Below are 25,423 nucleotides of genomic sequence, written 5' to 3'. Positions count from 1 at the left end.
GTTATATCCTGGGAGCAGCTGGAAACAGGTAATCTAGTATCCTCGTGTACTATGTACTATCCTCAATGGTACAATGCTGCTGACGGACTCGCTGTAGAGATGACCATATGCAATGCTCTTTCATCAGGTAAACTTTATGGAAATTTCTAAAACAAATCATAGCAGAAACTCATTACATCATTTCCCCATACTTTATAATCTCCATGATCCCACATAAAGAAACACTAGTAAATATTATAGCATATATTCTTAAGTAAACTGTGGTACATTTTTATAAAGACTATGGTTTTTAACTTTACTATAATTACTAAATTATAGCCTACTATAGTATACTACAGTTTACTATTTGTATCAGTCATGTAAGATATGTTGTAATAATACAATAAGTACCCAGTACGTAGTGTAAAAATATACTGCATCATATATTTTGTATTATTACAATAAGGCAACTTCTAAATCATAATATTGTTGCCTAACACAGTAGCAAAAGATGCATACCATGTAATCTTAGAATAGTTACACCTTACTTATGAAATACTAACGGTATAAATACTTTTAATTTTCCAAGACATTGTACATTGTTTCTGTTTACCTACACGTAAGTACAGCTGTAAGTTATGCTTATGTGGGAAATTTCGATCTGTGTGTCATACATACCATGTAATTTCAGAATAGGTGCCCTTTAGTTATAAAATACTTGGTAACACTTTATTTCCATAGTCCACTTTAGACATTATATTAACAGTAAGTAACTTTGCAACTACATGTCAACTAGCAGTTAGTAGAGTATTAGTAGACTGTTTGCTTAATATCTTCTAACACTTTCTTTGTCAACTTATTCTACTAAACCTAAACCTACCCTAAGTCTACTCTGAGAGTTAGTAGACATGTAGTTGCAAATTAATGAGAATTAGTTGACATGTAGTTGACATGTAATTACAAAGTTACTTATAGTTCTAAAGTGGACTATCAAAATAAAGTGTAACCAAATACTTACAGTATAAATGCTTTATAATTTCACAGGTTATTACCCCCTTATTCCCCAAACGTTGCATATTGTTCCCTTATACCTACAAGTAGGTACTGTGGAGGTACTTTATAGTTACAAATTGGTACGCTGCAAATTCTGTTTAATTACGTGATACATTGCGGGCTGTAATCTACGGCTGTTACCGTAGATTCTTAATCTTTTTTTTTCTGTGTGTTTTGTATAAGGTTTCATTCACCTAGGAGCTACATGTATCTTGAAAGATTTCTCATTGACTGTACATTTGCATTTTACATTACAAATGTCCAGTACTGTGCAAATGTCTTAGGCTATTAGTATTTTCACCTCAAAAAAAATTTACCTCTATTTTTTACTGTAGTTTGTCAGTAGGAAATATCAGTTGACATTTCCAAACTTTTTTTTTGCCAATTAATTGTAATAATCCAGTGATATTTTTGCATGCACAAGGAGTCTTGACAACAAGACACTTGAAGAAATCTCACTGGATTATGGTAAAAAAGTTTAGAAATGTAAACTGATATTTCGAACTGAAACAATACAGCAAAAGATAGAAATAACTGGCTTAACTTTCATGTATGAGGATATCACTAAATCCAATAAAACTCAAACCTTCTACTATAATTTCTACTCAATCCATAGTGCTGTATGTAAACATTTACAAAAATAAGACAAATCAAATCTGTCTTCCACTTCTCTAGATGGGACGCCAAAGATTCTCTCTGCCTTCAGTGAGAAGGTGGTGAGCCCGAATGAGCCCATCTCACTGGTGTGTCACGTGAAAGGAACCCCCCTCCCCACCGTCACCTGGACCTTGGATGAGGACCCCGTCATCAAAGACAGCAACCACCGCATGGATCGCATCATCACCACAGAAGGTCACGTGCTCAGCTACCTGAATGTGTCTCATACACAGGTCACCGATGGGGGCGTCTATCGCTGCACCTGCAACAACTCGGCTGGATCGGTCTCCTACCAGGCTCGAATAAACGTAAGAGGTGCTTGTCAGATCAGCTCCTCAAAAACACCCACACCACACGACAAGCACACACAACAATTTCATGTTTGTTCAGAGATTGTCTTGTTTCTATTTGGAAATTTTTGTTAGAAGGAGAATTGTATTGTTTTAGGTTGTCAGTGCAGTGCAGCCTCCTAAAAGGTACAGTATGTTCTCATTGGCTGCAACTTGCAGCAACAAAGCAACTTGAAGTGATTTATTTTCAATTAAATTTGGCACTTGGAAGAAGCGTGAGCAGTGACCATTGATGGCACAACAAAGAACAGAGTTTAACTTCATGCAAATGAGAACCAATGGGAGTGAAGGCAGTAGAGCTCTTGTGATTTGCCTCCTGATAGAGTTAGACTGCAGTCAAGTAGGAATGCATAGTATAGAACAGGGGTGTCCAATCCTGCTCCTGGATGGCCAATGTCCTACAGAGTTTAGCTTTAAACAACTCCAAAACACACTTGACCGGATGTTTCTATTGAGATAGCACTAGAGATTGCATTAGTGGCTGCCCATTGACTTTGGTCTCGAAGGTATTTTTCCATTTCTTTTCCTTTAGGGACTTTTTAAAAAAAGTCTTTGTTAAAGCATTGAAGCAAAAAAGTATTTGAAAATGTTTTGACAAACTTGACAAAAAGACTGTACAATGGTACAAGACTGTGTACTTAATGGCTTTTATGAGGGAAATAATTACAATCCAATAAAGCATTGCGAATAATATAATAAAAAAAAAACTGAGAGAAAAAAAACTATTTTATTTTAAAATTTGATTTTATCTAGAAAACAATAATGTATATTTTAAGTGGATTGTAAAATATTTTATGAGGGAAATAATTACAATCCAATAAAGCATTGCGAATAATATAATAAAAAAAAAACTGAGAGAAAAAAAACTATTTTATTTTAAAATTTGATTTTATCTAGAAAACAATAATGTATATTTTAAGTGGATTGTAAAAAGCATATATATATATATATATATATTTACATATTATGACAGCATGGTGAGACCAAATCGATTACATCATTTGCTGTACTTCATGGAAGTGGGCTTTCCCTGCAAGCTCTATTGGTGCAATTTTGCTCACCACGGCTCTCTGATTGGTGGAATTTTCTGTACAGTATCATGGCGGTTTTCACCACAAATTTAGCTGTCAAACATGATTATTTTAAAGAATAAACTGTAATAGTGTAAACAGTTGGCTTTAGCAAAAGCATATACCATAAGTTAACAACTATTTACCTAAGAAGAAAATGAATAGAGCTTTTACTTCCGGAATCTGACAGTTGCACTCTGTTGGCCAACAGTATGGTGACATTCAGCCATTTATTTCCTATCAGTGCAAACCAAGGGGTCAAGGTTTGGCTGGTTAATTTCGGCCATTTAACCCCTGCGGATAGATGCTTTAACTATAGTATATCAAAAAGCATATTTCCCCTTTGATGTTCATTTAAAAGTAGCAGTGCACTCTACTCTGAAGTTTAAGTTTATTTTTATGGAGTGTCTAAAACACAAATAGTCTGTCTTGTTTGCAAAGGCTATGTATACTAACTTGGTCCACCACTGTTTGGTTAGGCCAGACAAAATGACAGACGATTTTTGCTTTTGATGTGACCAACGCAACCGACTGATTTATAATTATTTGTACTTAGTGTAAATAAAATCTAATTCTATTTGCACTTAGTGCAAATAGCCTCAGCCTAATTTGGAAAAGAATCAGAATGAATGGTAATTAGATGAATGGGAATGTTAACGGAAAGCTGTTTTCAGGTATGACAGACTTCCTTGGTGTGAACACACCATTTAGTTGTTTGTTGGAAGTAAGTGTTCATACTCGATTTTGTACTGTCTACAGTCAAGTTATACTGCCTTCCCTCTCATTGGTTGTTGATACGTTGTGTTCATTTACATAAAGTTCTCTGACTACTCTGTCTACCCTTAAAGGTCCACAAATAAAAATTCTCTCATCACTTACTCACCCTCATGTCATCCCTGATGTATATGGCTTTCTTCAGATGAACACAAACAGAGATTAAATAAACAAACAAATAATTCCATCACTGAGTTTGTATAATGCAAGTGGATAGGCCCCTTAAAGTTGACGCTTCAAAAATCATCCACATGACGGTAATCCATGCGACCCCATGATGAATCTGTTTCTTCTTAAGAGCTGTGTGTGAGGAAAATGTGAAACTTTTTAAACTATAAACCAGTGCTTCCGGCCAATTGTCATATAGGTGAGCACATTTTTGAAGCATGATGTAAGCGCATTGTTAAACTTGAGCAAGAAGTGATGCAGAACCACAGAGGACCATCACTTCTCACACAAGATTCACAACTTATTTATATAAACTGGGTTTAAAATATAAAATTTTTCTTACACACATCTATTGTTTGCTTCAGAAGACACTGATTTATCAACTGGGTTGTATGGATTACCATCATGTTTGTTTTGCGTGGTTTTTGAAATGGATTGTTTTTTCCCTAAAATGCTTAGTTTGTGTTCATTTGTAAGTCATATACATTTGGGACGGCATGAGGGTGAGTAAATGATAAGCAAAGTTTTATTTTTGGATAGAGTGTCCCTGTAAATTAAACCCTCCACAAGGCTTTGAAGTTTGGAGTAATTATTATCATTTATTTAGTTAGTTACTTACGAATTTGTTCAGAATATATCTAATAGTTGAAAACTAAATTATTGACACAAACTACACAAGCCTTTCAGCTGATTTTCAGAGGCTCTGTATACTGATAGTTCTTTCTCACAATAGGTCCTGCCAGTATTCGACCAATGAAAAATGTCACTGCCATTGCTGGGAGGGACACGTACATTCACTGTCGCATCATTGGTTACCCGTACTACTCTATTAAGTGGTATAAGGATTCCAATCTGCTCCCGTTTAACCATCGCCAACGTGCCTTTGAGAACAACGGCACACTGAAGCTGTCCAATGTGCAAAACTCAGACGAGGGAGAGTATACATGCTATGTTTTGGTGGATCCAGAGAAACAAATTCACAGGAGCGTCCATGTGACAGTGAAAGGTACTGCTGTCTAAATGGCATTACAGGAATGCTAGATTTTAATATCAGGTCATAGTCAATGATGTTACTATAACTAGTACTATTGCTCATACTTATGATTCGCAAGTTACACACTTGTCCCACAACATTTGTGCTACATGAAAAGCTATTAAAATTAATCCACTTCAACCTTCAGGCCAGTAGGCAACCATCTAACCACTAAAACATCACAATTGCAACCATATATTAATGCATTAATAACCTTTCAGAATACCTTATCAACAATACCTACTACTCCGTAGCATCATGGAAACTATTTTTACATGGAAATGTATACTATTTTGTTAAGAAAATGTAAAAACAATGCTGTAATAATTACCTAAAATTAATACAAAGTTCTGTCATGAAACTCTAGATGGCACAGGCCAGTTTTACAGTAACCCAATCTAACATAATCACATCATCATCACACAGCCAATGAGCTTGCTGCTCAGCATTCAAATACTTGGCAAGTGCTTGCTGTAGCAGTTGCAACACACTTCTGAGACATTCCACCTTCCCCAGCTCCACCTGTATAGATCTGCTATGGGGTAATTTCATGCATGTTATATGTGCAGCAGCAGCATCAGTATTTCTTGCATGCTCACAGCAGCATGTCAGTGGATGTATTGGCAGTAGGAAGTCTCCGGAAGTGTTCCAAAACCAGTCACATTAACATTGCCATGTATATTACGATGCTAAACTCTCCGAGAGTTGTTATGACAGAACTATGAATCAAAACAAATTAACTATGAATGAAGGATAAAATAAATAATTAAAATGTCCTTTGAAAAATTACAAGAGAATCAGAGCTTTCATAAAATTCTGATTTCCATAATTAGGCATTGGATGCGTAATGTGTTTATGCAATGTCAAATTCATCCTAGAGAGCATTTGATTGGGCAAAAATTTGCAAATTTCACTGCTTGTATCTTCTAAAACTGAAAGATAAAATTAGAATATATATGACCTTAAAGCTTATAAAGAGATGCTAAAAAATCGATTTGAAGTTTTTCACCATTTTAATCACTATTTGTTTTTAATAGTTTAATGATCATTTTAAATGCTTACAGGCATTGCCCATAGTTACGGTAATTAAACATGGCAAACTTTACCGCAAAGCTGTCAAGATTATGGACCCTTATTTGGTCATGTTCCTGTTCTCATTGTCTCATTATTAGTTGATTCCCCGCACCTGTCTGTCCCTTGTTAAGTTTAGTATAAATGTGTAATCTGCCTCATGTTTCCTTGTCGGGTCTTGAACATCTTCCTTGTGCTCTGTGCCTCCCTGTTGGATTATTAAAGACTTTCGTTTTATGAAATCTCCACGTCTCCTCATCTCCTCGCTCCTCCCATAAGCAAAGTGTGACAGAAGACCCGACCGAAACAGTTACCTCCGTGTGTCTACCCTTCGTTTTTGTTTCCGTTTTTTTTCCCTCAGTTTTGTTTCCATTGTGTTTTCCATGGATCCCTTCTCCCGTCCGGAGTACCTCCTCCTCCTGCTGGAGCAGGGGGAGAGATCGCTCGAGGGTCACACTAGACTGTTCCTGGTCCTAGCTGCTCTAACCAGGTACCCGGACGACAGGCTCTGTGCATTCTACGATGCCAGTTTAAACATCCCGTGCAGAGTGCTGTCGTCCGAAGATGGTCTTCGAGCGAATTTCGCCACCTTTGTGGAGTGGACACTGGCGAGACACGGATCCCTGATCACCATCTGTCCCGAGGGGGATCTCGTGTCATCCCTCTGAACTGACGTGTCAATGCCACTCCGGACCCAGTGCCCAGGCCACCATCTCCCTGCTGCGCGGAGCGCATGCCCGAGCCCACTGCTGATGGAGAGCCGAAGCCCGCCGCGACCGGCGAGCCATCGCAGCATGGAGCGACAGAGCTGAGGATCGCCGTGGAGCCAGAGCTGCTGATGACGTCAGTCAAGGTGTGTGAGCCGGCAACAACGCCCGCCACGAGGGAGAAAGCTGCGGACGGTGTGAGTGTGGGAAGGCGCGCCGCCCCCTGCACTGCGGCTGAGATTGAGCTGTGTATGGCACGGTGACTGTGCCACACCAAAGAGGAGAGGGCTCCCATTCCTGAGATCTGGCCTGAAAGCCCGGAGGCTCACAAATGCCCACCCTCCCACCCGCTCCTGCCTCCTCCACCGCTGCGAGAGCCGCTACAACGCCCGCCACGAGGGAAAAAGACGTGGACAGTGAGAGCGCGAAGAGGAGCTCCAGCCCCTGCACCGTGGCTGAGGGTGAGCTAATTATGGACTTGGGACTTTGTAACTCCGATGGAGAGAGGGCTCCCGTTCCAGAGTTTAGCTCTGAATGCCCGGAGGCTCACAAATGCCCACCCTCCCACCCGCTCCTGCCTCCTCCACCGCTGTCATCTGACAGCCTCTTCACCTCTTCCCTTCATCCCTCCGGCTCCGTCAGGCTCCTTCATCCCCTCGGCTCCTCCTCAGTGCTCTGTTGCTCCGGCTCCACCACGGCCTCCCGGATCCATGCCTTCGCGTCGGTTGCCGGCGCCATCTGCTCCGACTAGGACCTCCGGATCCTCCCCGTCGCCCTGGCTCATCGGCTCTCCGTCTCCGCCTCGGGCTCCTCGATCACCGCCATTGGTCGGCCCCCTGGAGTCGGTGGCCGCCGTTATGGCTGAGGCCTGTGTCCTGCTGTGCTCCTCCTGCTCCGGGCCCCTCCTGTCGCCTTCCTGGTTCCTCCCTCCTTCGTCACCTCCCTGGTCTCTGTTTGCCAGCCCCCTCCCGGTTGTCCGTCCTCCTCTCGAGCCGCCTCCTTAGTTCCCACCCATTCCCCCCCTCTCTTGTTCTATGGCGCGAGGATGCGCCTTCCGGGAGGGGGGCGATATGTCAGGATTATGGACCTGTTTTGCCCCTGTTTTTGTTTCAGTGTTCCCTTAATTGGTCATGTTCCTGTTCTCGTTGTCTCATTATTAGTTGATTCCCCGCACCTGTCTGTCCCTCATTAAGTTTAGTATAAATGTGTAATCTGCCTCGTGTTTCCTTGTCAGGTCTTGAATGTCTTCCTTGTGCTCTCCCTTGTGTCCCTTCTGTCTCCATGTTGGATTATTAAAGACTCTCGTTTTGTGAAATCTCCACGTCTCCTCGTTCCTCCCGTAAGCAAAGTGTGACAAAAGCACAGTTAGAGCACTAATTAGAATAATTCAGACATTTATGTCATTAAAGTTAAAATAGACAGTAGTTATAGTGCAAACATTTGATGCCATTGTTGTGTAATAACCAAGCAAGCATCTGTTTTTGTGAGTTCAAAGTCATAAAGACAAAAAAAAATCCCTGATGTGATTGAGTGATGAGATCCATTCATGGTTAAAATTCTAAAGCATGCGAAGGGATTCCCTGGAGTCCATTATCCCCATTTAGTTTTGGATTAAATAAGCACTGAAGTGATGCTTTATTTCAATGTTATTTTAACTAATTGATTCTCAAACGCGACATGCTGACTAGCACCATGCTTGCGAAGTCCCCGGGGAACGCATTATGCAGAATTTACCGGGAGACGAAAGAGCCCTTTTATAGTCTTCTTTATTTTGTCTTTCTTTGCTCTGTTTCTCCCTCATTAGTTCACATTATGCCTCCTCCTCTGTGGAATCTCTAGATTCTGAGCTGTAATAACTTGTTATGAAGGCCGACTGCAGCCTTATTATTGCAAATCACAGATATTTGTACATGTGTGATCACATATGTTCTGTCCACCAGCCAATATTGAGTGTGTTCTTAGCCGTTTGTCACGTCCACTTAGAATACACTAACCGTTTATTTTATGTGTAGTATTTCTTCATAAAATGACATTATATGTAAATACATTCAATCAATGGTTATATCAAGCTTGCTTTGTATATGATATAGGGAAGACTGGGGTCATAACTGTACTGTTGAAGCCATACACTAAATCAAACTTTTGCTGTGCAATAATATGTAAACTAGTATATTATAATTGGATTGTTTGTGATTTATTTTTTTTTGGTGGTGCATGTCTAAGAGCATCTCTGTTACTACTCCGTCTCTCTCTCAGTGCCCCCTCTGATCCAACACTCCGACTCTCAGAGCGCTTCCATTGGTCAGCGTGTCTTCATCCCCTGCGTGGTCATATCCGGTGACCTGCCAATGTCTATAACCTGGCACAAAGATGGACGACCAATCAATGCCAGCCTGGGTGTCACCATCGACAACATAGACTTTACCAGCTCATTACGCATTTCAAACCTGTCGGAAATTCATAACGGCAGTTACACCTGTATAGCCCGTAATGAGGCTGCTGCTGTTGAGCATAGTATACAGCTCATTGTTAAAGGTTAGAGATCAATTTATGCTATTCTTATATAGTTATTTTCATTTTTACAAATAATGTTTTTGACTCTAGAACTATTTTCTTGTACATTTTGCAAAAAATGACTTTTCAGTTGTCATTCTTCAAACTGTCTCTAAACTTACATTTAAATACATAAATACATTTTGCAATGCTTTTATATTTGTATTTGTTTTGAAAATTAATATTCTTTTTATCCTCAGTTCCGCCACATTTTGAGGTACAGCCAAGAGACCAGGATGGCATATATGGGAAATCAGTGATCCTGAATTGTTCGGCAAAGGGAAACCCAATCCCCACTATAGTATGGAACCACTCAAAAGGTATGCTATTATTTGCAAATATGTAATTGTATTATTTCTTGTTGTATATTATCAGTGTCTGGACAAAAATGTAAAAGACTATAGTCAAAATGTAAAATTCTTGCAATTAAGTAATTAGTAAAAAAAAAAAACTTGAATCTTACAAAAGGATTTACAAAAACGAATTAGCAAAGAAATTAAGCCTTTTTGCATTTTGATAGGCGGATTTATCTTACAAATATATTTAATTTATTAACACCAACTATTTCCAGCTGTTATTATTTATACACTGTATATGAATTTAGAACAGCTGCTATTTGAGTGATATACAGTACAGCTGTTCTAAAGCTGCCATTACACTATTGGCAGTTTCAATTAACCGAAGGCAGGACCAACTCAGACACATTTATTGTGGACATAATTTTAGTCAGGTTTAGGGGTTATCTGGACAGGTGGGCTGGGTACAGGTGTGTGTTTGCATTGAGGCCATGGTCAAAGAAACTGGATTACTGGATTAGAACATGAGCAGGTGACTCGCTCGACCTTGGTTCTTCCTGAAGGGGACGAAGCGTTTGAAGCCCTCACTACACATTGTAGATGGAAGCTCACAAATGGAAATCCATTTGAAAGAAAAGAGGGCCAGAAGGAGTCTATGAGGTGAGAGAGGCACTGTGGGTAAAGGAGTGCTTTTTCTAGATTGACGATGGTATATTCTCTGAAATCAAATTTCTACATTCAGAAAATAAATCTCAGTTGCTTTCTGAATGAATGGAATTTCCATTATAGTTTTCTTTATATTACAACCCCCACACGTCATAACAGGTATAGTATTTCAACATCTAGAAATGTTCAATACAGTATCCACCTTATTTTTAACATAAGAGCGGTCCTCCCATTTCTAAATGTACAAGGCTTCTGGTGTCATCCACTTTCAGTTATTTTGAGCTATACAAAATATACTATGTGATATTGCAAACTGATATATCTTGTTATATTATTTTAATGTATTATCGCAATTATAAACATACTATTTTGTAGTTCAAATTGTCTTTTCATTTACTGCACTTTGTTACTTTTTTTGTAATTTACCTATAGTGGCTAATAAATCACAAGTCCCGCACATTCACAGAAAATATCTTATTTCCACGTTGCAAAAAAAGGAGGATATCCTGAAAGTCTGTACTTTTTTTTTTGCCACAAATCTTGGCAGTAGAGATTATTTTATTTTTTTGCCCAGATAGGCTGTAGCTTTGGCAGATTACTTTGCTCATGTAGTATTATGGTTTATTTCATATTAGTGAATCCCACAGTGTCATCTAATCCTAATCTAGACATGACACACCAGATACAAAACAATTCCCCTCAGAGATCTTTAAATCCAATAAAGAAATCATCAGATGCAAACACAGCATAACTAGAATTGATATTGAGCATGAAAAAAGGGTGTAATGTTATTGGATTATCAGATGTTCAAGATTACAGTAAAGCATATCACAGAAATGTTGCCTCATGAAGCAGTATATTTGTTTTGAAAGAAATACCTTACAGAGTAGCATTTTAAAATATTAAATATTTATTACAATACATTTAATTAAATGAAACATTAAATATTCTGCATAATATTCTGCATAAAAAAATAAAATAAATGTACAGCGTTTCTATATATATTGTAAATAGATCTTACATTGTTTCTGTTTTCTTTTAAAGGTGCTGGCGTACCTCAGTTCCAGCCCATCGCCTTGAATTCTGGTTCGCGTATCCAGCTCCTGGAGAAGGGGTCTCTGCTCATAAAACACGTCCTGGAGGAAGATGCTGGATTTTATCTGTGCAAGGTTAGCAATGACGTGGGAGCCGATATCAGCAAGAGCATGTACCTCACCGTTAAAAGTAAGACCCTGTCAAGTGGAGCATGTTGATTGTGTGTGTGTACATGTTTTTTCTATACTGGTGGGAACTTAAACCTAAATACACACCAAGTCATGGGGACTTAATGGGGTGTCACCGTGGGAACCTAAATTGAGGTCAACATGGGTACAGAAGCTTATAAATAATACAGAATGAGTTTTTTTTTTTGAGATTGTAAAAATGCACAAAGTTTTCTGTGAGGGGTAGGTTTAGGTGTAGGGTTGGTGTAGGGTGATAGAAAATGCAGTTTGTACAGTATAAAAACCATTACGCCTATGCGGAGTCCCTACAATGATAGTGAACCAGACTGTGTGTGTGTGTGTGTGTGTGTGTGTGTGTGTGTGAGTGCATATGAGTGAAATAATGTATGGTGATTGCAATGTAATCTGAGGCTATTAATACACAGATGTATTGTATCTAAATGTTTTTGTTCTCTTTGTATGGTCTGTGCCACTCTATCTAAGGAGTGTGTGTATGTGTGTGTGACTAAGTGTGTGTCTGGGCCTGAGGGTCTTCTGCCCTGCTGAATGCTGTGTGTACGGTATTGTGCTCCTTGGTGAACGGTTTATTTGTTGAGCAGGCAAAGACTTACATCCCCTTCATTAAAGCCACTACACAGCATTTATGCCCACTCTGGCATGAGGACAAGACCAAACCAAGAGAGCAGTGCCACCAGTATTTGCATTACATCACTTTCTTTTTTGTCTAAACATCACCATCACCACCCAGTTAGATCAGCAAAAATGAACTACTGACAAAAATTAAATGAAGACATTAGAAATAACTTTTATGCTGTATTTTTCGTTAACATGAAAATTATTTGAGGCATGACCACCTTAAAAGAGTCCATACAACTCATGTGTTCCCTTTCAGTCGGTCACACCGAGTCACGTCGGTGACCGACGAATTGGAATTGAGACACGACGTCTCATTTCCCTCCTTCAGGGAATGAGGGTTACCACACATAACCGAGACGTTTTTACGTTTTGCATCATGTGAGCAGCCCAGGACAAAGCCTTGGGGAGCACCAGAATGTATTTAATTTTATTTGTGGTCTGTCCATTTAAAAACTAGTGTTTTACAGATGCAATGGTCAAAAATCAGTTTAAATTACCCAGAATTTCAAAGGCAGTATCCCTGGTCGTAATGAAAACAACATTCTGATATTCCCCTGATGCATGTTGTGTTCACATTGACTAGTGCTGTTGAATCTGCATTATTTCAATCTTCAGTCAAATATATTTCTCTCAGTTTCTCAGTACGTTTTTTCTTCTTTTTTAGTAAAATGTAGATGATAGATAGATTTTTCTGCTTTTCACTTCTCTGCTTTCAATTTGGTCATTTTTTTTTATTTTTCATCACATTTCTATCTATCTATCTATCTATCTATCTATCTATCTGTCTGTCTGTCTGTCTGTCTGTCTGTCTGTCTGTCTGTCTGTCCGTCCGTCCGTCCGTCCGTCCGTCCGTCCGTCCGTCCGTCCGTCCGTCCGTCCGTCTGTCCGTCTGTCTATCTATCTTGTTGTGTATTTAAAAATTAGCTATTAGGCTTGATAGAGATGGGTTTTTTGTTTGTTTTCTTGTTTTCATTTCTATCATCATCTTTTTCCTTGTGTGGGTCTGGTGGCGCTCCCTCGCTTTCAGTATCAGATAGAGCACATGCTCAGACTGTGACCAATTGTGCAAGAAAAAGGGGGAATTGCTTCAGCATGGCAGCCTGCTGCACTCCACCAACCACACACACACACACTCGCACAACCCCTCCCAATCCAGAGAATTCACCTCACTCCATTGGCCTGTGCAGAGAAGGCAATGAGTGTGTGTGTTTGTGAGAGAGAAGGGTCTAGATGGCCCGCTCAGGCATGGCAATGTGACGAGGTGGCCTAGTTTCCCAGGGTGATAAAATGAGGGCTGAAATGGATTATATACACCCAGAGTTGCTGCTGCAGCCTCTGTATTCATATGGTATGATACACCATACACACTAATCATATTCCACATGGCCATCAAAGTGGAAAACACAAATGGATTTATCATAGTTAATTCACACCCAGCCGTAAATGCTGGTCCAAATTGCCAAGAATATTTTAAGGCTCACTTACTGTGCGCACTGAAAGAATTTGAATGTTCTGTGATTACAGTTATGTCATTTCTACAGTTTTACACACTGCATAAAAATATAAATATTTACCCTTTTTTGGCTCCAAGGTCATTGACTTCTCAGCCACTATAATGAGTCTCTGAATCTCCACCAAACGATCATGTTTCATGCTTTTTAACCCCTGTGCATCTCTAAACTCCACTTATATGCTTCATTGAACTGACAATAAAGACCATTAAAGGCTACATATGTGCCACACTCTGACTCATCGTGTGTGTGTGTGTGTGTGTGTGTGTAGACAGAGAGAAATATTATTTGCATGCTTGCCTTGATTACTTTGTTTAAATGTGAAGCTGAACATATGAAGAAGACAGTATCTGAACAACATTTTTGGCCAAGGTTTTAGTAGACCACACACAAAAGTAATGGAATAATAATGGATTTCTGAATATTAGTAAAGTAACGTTATGTTTGTCAGTAGGGAACAAGCTTAAAATTTCAACCCTGGAACCTGATTTTTTTTTTTTAAACAGTAAATGGTTAATGAAAAATGTATGTTTGAGGAAATATCAGCATTAAATTCTCTTTCTAAAATGTACATGTATTTCTTTATTTATTTTTGGTAATTATTTGTTCGTTTGTTTGCACTAGCAGGCTCTTTTATCCAAAGTGTCTTACGTGTTTTAATGTATTAATGCAGTCAGTGTATACTTTTCATTTGATCAATTAATGCATACGCTAAAAATAGAAATCTACAACCCATGCTAACATCATTCTCTACTGTTTGATGTACAGGAATGCATCACCCACATTACCATCATAACTCCCTCCAAAACTAGTAATTCACAGCATTACACTAGTGAATTATGAATTATGTCAATAGGAGGGGAACTCTGTTATAACTAGTAAGTGTAGGCTATGAAATGATAACAGTAAATAATTATTGAAAGGATATTTCTATAAATATCAGCATTCAAGTCTGTATACAAATACCTTGTGTAACTATCAAACTGTCAACCAAACTGTTGCTTTATCACAATGTTTACCATTTAAAAAAAATCTTACAGATATTTAATATAATGTAACCTTTTTTCTATATAAAATATAAAATACATAAAATACATGCATGTTGTTTGTGGAAAGACGACATTTACTCACACGTGAATATCAAACTCTCTTCTGTGCTCCCTGTGGCTTACCCTGGTTTGTTTAATAATAGTTAGGTGCTGTTCTATGGCTGCTGAAATGAATAAAGGGAGATTCTGTTTGATCTGCGGTTATAGCTGCCATCAGCGCTCCCCCCTCTCTCTTTATTACAGGAGCCTGCTGGATATTAAAAATATACATCAAATAAGCTGTTATGGGAATACCATTTAGAGCCCCTCTTGCCTGAAGCCCCTCTCATGCTGACTGCAAGACTTTAAACGAGACTATACACACTCTTTTGGATGTGTACTAAGGAGAATTTCTAAGAACTGAGGACTCACCATATTGTGACTATTTTTCCACGTTGCATTCAATATCAGTGTCTTCTGCAACATTATGTGAAATGCACTGGTTAAAAAAAAAAAAAAAAGCTGCAACAATCAGATTCCATAAAGTCATTTTAATTTTCTCCATAGAGAATGTTTTTTTAGCAATAATGCTAAAACTACACTACCCATAATCTTGACGAGAAATCCACCAATCAGAAAAGGCACTGTTACCATGGAAACTGAAATTACTCCCACTCCTATAAAGCACTGCACACTACAGTACATCATTTTAATTTAGCAGTTAACTATATGCCTCTTCAAATCAAAAATGATAATGATAACAAAAAATATATAGTTTTAAAAATCATTTTTAATTTAAAAGAATAGGAGAGTCCACACCACAGCTATATCGATAACGGCACAAATATAGTTGGAATCACTTAATTTTTTTTTCTAGCTGATGAATGATAAAAACATTGACAACCAATCAGAATCCATCCTGCTTTAAAGAGCTAGATCATTTATTTATTCTAAGCGCATGCTTATAATAAACAGAATGTTATTGTGCGTTGATATGGAAACTAATATAATTATCGTTATTTTATTTATCTTTATAGTTATCACTAATACTATCACTATCACTACTATAGATATTGCTAAAGAGCAATAACATTTAGAGAAGGCGGAGGGATATTTTCATTTTTTTTTACAATGCCGTACTTAAAATTCATAGTTGTCATGCAAAATAAATCAGCGTTCTCTCGTATGGGGCTGCTGCGCAGAGCTTGTGAGTGAATAAGAGATGAGAGTTAAACGTTCACAGGCCTGACTCTGACACTTTCCATCATGTCAACTTCCGCCACTTCACACCACACTAAACGACTCTCAGAGGCCGGGCACGGGGATGTGTGCACCCCTTTCTCTTTTCCTCTCTGTCTGTCTGTATGTCTGTTCTTGAACAGTTAATGCTGTGGGCAGACCATACAAAAGCACATATCGCAGTATGAGTTATCACACTCAACATATCCCAATATTTTTTTTGTTGCAAATTCAACCAAAAAATGCCCAACTGGGTGTTTGTGAGAGAACTGCAGGTGGTCTGTGAGTTGATAAAAAGCTAATAATGAAATCAAATGTAAAATTAAAATAAATGTGGCTGCACAATTCATTGAATTAAATCTAAAATAGTGATATGGCATATGGTGATTATCAAATTAAATGCTGCAAATTAATTAAATAAGTGTAATGTTGTTAATTTTATAATTAGATTTGAACTAAACGACTCTCAGAGGCCGGGCACGGGGATGTGTGCACCCCTTTCTCTTTTCCTCTCTGTCTGTCTGTATGTCTGTTCTTGAACAGTTAATGCTGTGGGCGGACCATACAAAAGCACATATCGCAGTATGAGTTATCACACTCAACATATCCCAATATTTTTTTTGCTGCAAATTCAACCAAAAAATGCCCAACTGGGTGTTTGTGAGAGAACTGCAGGTGGTCTGTGAGTTGATAAAAAGCTAATAATGAAATTAAATGTAAAATTAAAATAAATGTGGCTGCACAATTCATTGAATTAAATCTAAAATAGTGATATGGCATATGGTGATTATCAAATTAAATGCTGCAAATTAATTAAATAAGTGTAATGTTGTTAACAATAACAATTATTATTAATAATAATATAATATAATAATTAGGACAATATACATGCAGCTCTTTATATAAATCATGACAATGTCAATATGACCTCAATGTATCGTCACGAGCCACAGGGTTTAATATGGTTTTGTCTGTGTATGTTTTTTTTTTACTCTCAAAGCCATGAACCCATTGACTGCCATTATAAGACTGATAGACTGCAACGGTTTAAGTTAAAAATCTTCGTTTGTATTCTACTGAAGAAACAAAGTCACATATATCTTGGATGCCCTGGGGGTAAGCAGATAAACATCAAATTTTCATTTTTGGGTGGGTGAACTATCCCTTTAACATCTAAGGAGTTTGGCTGACCAAAAAAAAATGCTAAATGCATGTTTTTTGGAAAATAATAATAAATGTACTTACTGCCAAAAGAAATATACAGTATCTCATTTGATTGTTTGCTATTTTTAATTGGAACCCAATAGACACAAACCAAAATCAAAATACTTAAAAATCAATACAAATATAATTATAAATCAGATCATTCTGATTTCAAATTGTGATTGGTTTGATACAAAATCTTAAATTTACAAATAAACAAAGTTTTTGGATTTTGGAAAAATGTACATCAAGGCAATCATTACAATGTAAAAGGAATAAGGAATTGTATAACCATTGCCATCAAAGTGAAAGCAGTACATACTGTACTAAATAAATTGCGATTTAAAAAAAAAAAAAAAATTTCAGCTTTTCATTTAAAAAAATATTTTTTTAATAAACGTGCAAAAAAAGTGTGTCTTAATTTTTTTTTGGGGGGGGGGGACATGTCTTGCTCTATATTTCACATTTCTATATAACTTCTAACTAACGTAAAAAGGTTCTGGTATTCAGTTGATACATACTTACCATCACAAAGTATATGCTGTACGATCATAGGGTCCAAACATGCTGATTTGGAGAGTTTTAGTCACATTCCTGCTTCACCTGTGTTAGTTTTGCTGAGCGAAACAAGCAGAAGCATCTATATGAAGAATCTAAGTGTGCTCATCATTAAATCATACCCATGCCTGCCAGGAAAGAGAGAGAGAGAGACAGATTCCTCACAGTGCTTCAGGGTAACAAGGTTTTCAGGGGTGAGACAGGCCTGAGCATGGTCTCGCGCCTCTTTTCATGTCTGCGCTTGCAGTGTGAACTTCTCACCAGTGAACAGCTCAGTTTGCTTTCAGCAGTTACTTCATATGAGGAGATCCGATAACAGTTTGATTGGAAATAAAACTTTTTGAAGAAAGACACTTTTAGACCAGTGGTAATGTAAAGCTGCTTTGAAACAATGTGTATTGTGAAAAGCGTTATACAAATACATTTGAATTGAATTTGGGTCTCGCGCCTCTTTTCATGTCTGCGCTTGCAGTGTGAACTTCTCACCAGTGAACAGCTCAGTTTGCTTTCAGCACAGTTACTTCATATGAGGAGATCCGATAACAGTTTGATTGGAAATAAAACTTTTTGAAGAAAGACACTTTTAGACCAGTGGTAATGTAAAGCTGCTTTGAAACAGTGTGTATTGTGAAAAGCGTTATACAAATACATTTGAATTGAATTTAAATTAATGATCAGTTGTTATATCAAGGCCTTACATGACCCAAAATGAATGATGATTTTAGACCAAATTAGTTGTCCACAAGGGTTATCACATGTCTGGGCATTTATTTTAAGAGTGTGTGATCCAGATCTACATGTTTGCATTGTATTCCGCTGTGACCATTATTATACATGGACATGTTTTGTTTGTGATGAGCTGGCCATGTAATATAACCTGTGTCGCAACAACCTCACAATGCAAGTCAGCTGTCTGTGATTAAAGTTGTGTTGGCTATAAGCTGATAATAAATGTATGCAAATAAAATCAGTTAAATAGTGATAATTAGCTTTCCATTATTTAAATTTCGCATTTGTAAATTTCGCATTTTTCTATTTTTTTTAACATTATGTAACATTAATTATATATTCTATGCACATTAATTTAATAATTTCTTAGCATTTGTTATGTCCCCTTTTTGCTTTAAAGGGGTCCTATTTTTGCTAAAGGGCTCTTTTACAAAGTCTTGATTTTGTTTTGGGGGTGTACTAGAACATGCTTGGTGGTTCCGGGTTTGATGAAGGCCCGCCTTCCGAAAAATGAAATGTGTTGTGATTGGTTAGCTATCCCAGTACGTTGTGATTGGCGAACAGCTGAACAGCTTAGACGGTGTTTCAGTACTGCCCCGCCCCTTGCTCCGTCTTTCAACAAAAGCTAAACAATTAATTACTGTATTTGCATTACTGTAAGGGTAGGTTTAGGGTTTAGGTGTAGACGTTAATAAACCATAATTTTACAGGTAGGATTTTTCGTTGTCGAATTGTACTACCCACTGTTTTAATGGGAGGTAGCAAAATCTGACAGGGTAGCAAAAATCGACAGAACACCGGTCGGCATCTGTCCGCAGTGACCAGCTACGTCATGTTGTACTTGTTGAATGAATTGTTCTAGACGCTGTGCAAACATACACACTGACTAAAATTTAAAAAGTGAAAAAGCATAATAGGACCCCTTTAATAACTTTGAACTGGGGTGTATTCCAGAAAGCAGGGTTAACTTACCGTCACATATACCCTGAACTCTCGGTTGATTAACCCAAACCTTGCTTACTTGAGGTATGCTGGTTCCAAAAACACGTCTGGGAGTAAGTTCAGTCAACTCAGAGTATGTTCACGGTTAACACACAAGACATTCTCAACAGAGCTACGAATCGACAAGTCACGATGGAAACGGATGCTAAGAAAAAGCGCACCATTGTGCTTCTTCCTTCTTTTTTTGTTCAATGGCCATTTACAGACCTAATGCATATCGCCACCTAATTGGTGGTTGTGCAATCATTTTTCAATCTTGTTTGATTGATGCTGATTATATAATAAGACATATCATATCCTTTTATTATAGAAATACACGATAGAAAACATCCTGTTGCAAAAAGCATATTTTGTGCTTCATTGGAAGTAAGGAAATATTTTATATAAAGGATTCTGCATGCTGGCAATGTCACACATTTGCTTATTTAGATCTAGCAATAGTGAATTTGCAAATACTCCATTGTCATTTTCCATCGTAACTTTTTTTTCTTTTAAATTTTTCAAAATTCTACAACTTCTTTTATTGATAAATTAGTTTGTTTCTCAGTGAATCTAATATTTAAAAAAAAGTGTACATAATATATTGTATTGTATATAATGTTCACATTACAGTAATTAGAATTAGATTTATATATTAAATGAAAAAAAATGAAAATGTTTTATGGTGGTTGTATTTCGGTGCTGTGCATGTGGCTGGGTCGTCACTGACGGTAAATATCATTTCATGCATAATATCACTCTGTGTTTTTCTCTGTTTCTCCTTCTGTTCAGTTCCTGCCATGATCACATCTTACCCCAACACCACACGAGCAGAACAGGGTCACATGACTGAGATGAGCTGCACTGCTCACGGTGAAAAGCCCATCAAGGTTCGCTGGGAGAAGGAATCTCATATCATCAACCCAGACATGAGCCGCTATGTGGTTACTGGGAAGGAAGTGGGAGATGAGGTCATATCCACCCTGCAGGTGAGCCAGACACCATCTACACTGAGAATGCAATCATACGCCTCATTTTCAAGACACATATTCGGGGCTGCCCTGGACTAGCTGTTTCTTTTCCTGTCAAAAATCATCCACCATTTTCACACACTTATATTTGTCCTGGTTGTCAACATGAAACTTACAACTCATTTATACTATGGTATGGCAATAAAGGTTTCAGGTATCCGTGCTTACAGAAATTACTTTTACTGTTCACCAGCAGGTACACTCTAAAAAATGCTGGGTTAAATACAACCCAGTGCTGGGTAAAATAGGGACAAACCCAGCAATTGGGTTGTTTTGACCCAGCATTTTTTAGAGTGTATGGTTACTACCAGGAGGTTGGGTTACTACCAACCGCTGGGTCAAAACAGCCCAATTGCTGGGTTTGTCCCTATTTTACCCAGCACTGGGTTGTATTTAACCCAGCATTTTTTAGAGTGTATGGTTCAAGCACAGTGGGGGGAAAAAAGGTAACAGGTAACGTGAAATTAAATGTGAAATGTATATAAAAAATGTAATAAAATTAACTAATAATTAATAATTTCTTTTAAAATGTCCTCCAATAATCTTTGTTTTATATGCAACTTCAAAAAAAGAATTTTACAGTTTAGTAGTATTATGCTATTTTAAACATAGCACAGTACAGTAAAGAATACCAAACATAGCCCACGTCAAACTCACTATAGGCTACAAGGAATATTAGAAGAACTACAGAACTTATTAACATAGTCAGGGTAACCTATTGTCCATACATTTGTGTTTTCTCCATGAAACAGTTGAATGAAATAAAAGCCCTTGTTACATAAAAAGAAGATAGCAAAAAGCACTAATGTCAAGTGTGGTGATGGTTTCAAAAGGCAATATTATATTAAAGTCCATAAAATGCAAATGTATAAATATATCAACCAGTCTTTTTGGGGGACCTTGTATAAAAATAAAATGACCCTGGAAGACAAATTTACCTTGTAACATAAAGAGGCTCTGCAAACACTTAAATGGGTACTTGATAGTTTCAGTAAGTATTATTGTAAAGGTCTGCAGATCTGTGCAACTTTTTTGTTTAACGTTGCACAAAAGATTACTCATAAATCATGCTAGTCATTAGTAAGAGTGTGCAGAATTTATTTTTTCTCTTTTTTCATGTGTGTTTTTTTTTTCTTCAGCAATTTCACGACAAATCGAGCACATAATCTGGAATACTACGGTTGAAATAACATGCAGGTGGATGTTTATGCTTGTGCCACATTTACTTTATCCGAACAAGATATGAAACAAGCATTCATAGATGCTTCAGTGTGTTTGTGTTGCCCATTCTGAGGAAAGATGTAAGCAAATCATAGGAAAAATATGATTTAGTGTTCTCAAAAACATGAAAAGCCAAGGGAATTAGTAAAATATTTATACATTTTTTCTCCACTCTTAAATATTGCTTATAGATATTGATTTTTGTTAGTGTTTGTGCAAAACAACATTTTACAATGTCTGTGGAGGGTCTTACTGGAGTCATTTGTACACTAATAAGTATAATCAATCGAATATACTGTAATAATTCAAAAGACTGTACCTGACATACTCATAAACATCCAAATAAAATGATGATAAAACAATTCTTATCCATGAACGAATGAAATGTGAACAGCAAAACTCCCATAGCAATTGTGATGGGGCTGACGAGACGTGAGACGTGTGGATCCATCTGCAAGCTTTTATTAAAGAGACGTAGTATAACAGGCAGGGTCGAACCATGGCAAACAGGTATATGGCAGGCAAAAACACAAGAATAGTCCTAGGGCTAGCGTAGGTCACCGATCGGCAGACAGAATCACAGAGGCGAGACGAGAGGGAGAAATCCAGGAAAACAGGCAAAGATCAGAAACCGCAAAAACAGGCAAGGCAAAACAAGGAAAACACGGAGACTCGGAAAGGGGTACAGGCTAAACAATACTCACCAGAGAATGGTGGTTTGAGTGGGTGTTATATAGTGAGTGAGGTGATAAGAAACAGCTGTGTGCAATGAGCGCAATCAGTGCAGTGTGCAAATCGTGCAAAGAATGATGGGATATGTAGTCCGGGGTGCTATGCAACAGTTTGTGTTGTGCAAGAGTCAATGTAAAGGAAAGGGTGACCTCTGGTGGTGAATAAACGGAAGTCCATGGACCGAATTCGTGACAGCAATTACCAATAGCATTTACCTAAATGCCTTTATGTACTAGTCAAATGTGTGCTATTTGTGTCTTCACAGATCTTACATACCGTCAGAGAGGACTCTGGCTTTTTCTCTTGCATTGCTATCAACTCATATGGCGAAGATAAAGGAATCATTCAGTTGATTGTACAAGGTAAAGTTTCTGCTTTGTTCTTGTTGTTTTAATTTAAGATTGCACTAATGTTGCTTTTAAATTAAATGATAGTTTATTATTCTAAAGTATATTAAGAATATATTCAATATAAGAATGCATTAAGTATTAATAATATATTCAATATATATATATATATTTAATTATAATTTTTTTTAATGCCAAAATATGTTTCATTTGTCTAATCATTCATTGTCTAATCTCTACCAACATTTCTCCAAAGATCGTCCTGATCCTCCTGAAGTTGAGATCAGAGAGGTCAAGGACCGAACCATTGCACTTCGCTGGACAATGGGCTTTGATGGCAACAGCCCTATTACAGGATATGACATCAACTATAAAAACAAATCATGTATGTTTTTTTTGCCTCAAATAAATGATTATTATTTATATTCTTTAGCGCAAGAATTGTTCATAGTAATAGATGTTTTAGGCAGTCATTTGTATTAGGTGTTTCATCACTGCTAGAAGCTGGAGTTTATTGACAAGTCGGCATTTTGGCCTGGATCAATCTGTTTAATAAATCAGACTGAATGACCAATGTTCAATTTTATTCACATAGGCTGAATTCTATGTGCCAGTCATTCATAGAATGATCTTTGATCATTACGTTGGTTGAAGCTAATTAACTAATTACAATTTTTTTTATATATTCCTTCACCCTTTATACTGTGGTAAAATGACTATAACATAGCCTCTTGTGGTTTATAGCATTATCACTTTGCATTTCTCTGTATTTCTTCAAGCTTCATGGGCCTCATCTCAAATGACCAAAGACGTCTCCCCTCAGCTGAATCAGGCCACCATCATTGAACTCCACCCTGCTTCCACCTACAACATCCGCATGTTTGCCAAAAACCAGATTGGCGAAAGCAGACCAAGCAATGAGCTGACCATCACCACAGATGAAGCACGTGAGTATTGCTACAACTGAAAATGATGTGAGCCTTTGTGAGTCTTTTTCTATAGTACTCTTTAGTATCAGACATTTTATTATCTGTGTCGCCACCTAGTGGCTCAGTCCATTATTTTCTCTGTCTTTCCTGCACGTGATCAATCTAGCACCTGATGGCGCTCCTCAAGATGTGCAGCTGGAAGCAATCTCATCCCAAAGCATCAAAGTCACATGGAAGGTAATACTGAGGAACAAGACATGTAGATATGCAAAACTGGAATTTGTGCAGGTGAAATCATTTTTGAGGAATATTTTGGGTTTAAGCTATTTCAACAGTAGCGACAATGTAGATTGCCACAGAAAATTATGTTTAACTTGTCCATTAAAGAAAAGGTAACACTTTATTAAGAATAAAATTGAAATATGAACAAGACATGGTTGTAGGTGCCAACACTGTCGTACGGTTTGTACATACCCCCAAATTATGTACTTTCCCATCGCCAAAGAAGTACTTACTTTTTCAAATTGGAATGCAGATACAGCATGTTTTTTATTTTTCTTCTGATTCTCCCTTTCTGATGTTACAATATCTATTCTGTTCTCTGTTCTATTCTTTCCAGCCCCCCCTCAAACACTTACAGAATGGTTTGATCCGAAGCTACCAAGTGTGCTATCGGGAGTTTGGGACAGGGGGCAGCCCACAATACAACACCATCAATGTGGACACCACAGGGGACATTGAAACCCTCACTTTGGATAATCTGAAGAAGTACACCCAGTATGAGGTGCGGGTGCAAGCAGCCAATCGGGCAGGCATAGGTCCCACCTCGGAGGAAATCACCATCACCACTCTAGAGGATGGTTAGTCACTTTATGATTGTCACCTTTGTTATATTAATACTTTGAAGCTTAATTGATTTGTTTATAATTGTTGATTAATAAATGTCTCTCACATATTAGCTTTAAATTCTATTTGTAGGACATAGTAATGCACATACATATTTTGAGATTTCATGATAAATATCACACAGAGTTCACTCTAAAAAATGCTGGGTTATATTTAACCCAGCATTTTTTAGAGTGTATATTAACTAACACGATCTGTCCTGTTTTCCCTCGCAGTGCCCAGTCGCCCACCTGAGAACGTTGTGACAACAGCTACCACCCCCGAGACCATCTCCCTGTCCTGGTCTGCTCTGTCTAAAGAAGCTCTCAACGGCATGCTGCTTGGATATCGTGTCATCTACTGGGCCAACCTACCTGATGGAGGTCAGGCAGGGTTATGACCTTCTCAGCTTCTGCTGAGAATTTCTTCCATTTATGCATAATTATGTAGCACACAGATGTCAGGGTTAGGTGTAGGTTCAAGGTTAGTACCTAGTTATTACCCAGTTATTGTAATTGATCAAACAAGTACATAGTACATACATGCAGAACAGGCCTGTAAAATAAAGTGTTACCAAATAAAGTGCTTCCAAAAGTTCTGTAGCAGTTTGGTGATGGTATCAGGTGATAATACCGTAGTACTTTCCAAATTCATACACTTTGGTATTTACATAGTGCTCCAAGGTATTTCAGAGATGCATGTTTTTTACAATGCATCTCCAAATAGTACCAAAACAATTTTTTTTTTGTAAATAAACAATTGTTTTTGTAAATAAAATGTTTATGCCATGAAA

General features: G+C 37.7%; 1 protein-coding gene across 1 annotated transcript in view; it reads left to right on the top strand.

Moving 5' to 3' along the window:
- The window catches only part of LOC107561601 (Down syndrome cell adhesion molecule homolog), a 63,183-nt gene that overhangs the window by 13,219 nt on the left and 24,541 nt on the right, over positions 1–25,423 (top strand). Inside the window, exons 5-15 of the mRNA XM_016246077.1 lie at positions 4,785–5,057; positions 9,119–9,397; positions 9,616–9,735; positions 11,422–11,601; positions 20,278–20,474; positions 22,735–22,831; positions 23,073–23,201; positions 23,596–23,763; positions 23,912–23,982; positions 24,365–24,605; positions 24,867–25,028. Coding sequence (XP_016101563.1) covers positions 4,785–5,057; positions 9,119–9,397; positions 9,616–9,735; positions 11,422–11,601; positions 20,278–20,474; positions 22,735–22,831; positions 23,073–23,201; positions 23,596–23,763; positions 23,912–23,982; positions 24,365–24,605; positions 24,867–25,028 — 1,917 coding nt within the window. The remainder of the gene's footprint in view (positions 1–4,784; positions 5,058–9,118; positions 9,398–9,615; positions 9,736–11,421; positions 11,602–20,277; positions 20,475–22,734; positions 22,832–23,072; positions 23,202–23,595; positions 23,764–23,911; positions 23,983–24,364; positions 24,606–24,866; positions 25,029–25,423) is intronic.

The sequence above is a fragment of the Sinocyclocheilus grahami genome, unplaced genomic scaffold (assembly GCF_001515645.1).
Source record: "Sinocyclocheilus grahami isolate Dianchi unplaced genomic scaffold, SAMN03320097.WGS_v1.1 scaffold783.1, whole genome shotgun sequence".
NCBI lineage: Eukaryota > Metazoa > Chordata > Actinopteri > Cypriniformes > Cyprinidae > Sinocyclocheilus > Sinocyclocheilus grahami.
This window is presented reverse-complemented; position numbering and strand designations above follow the sequence as displayed.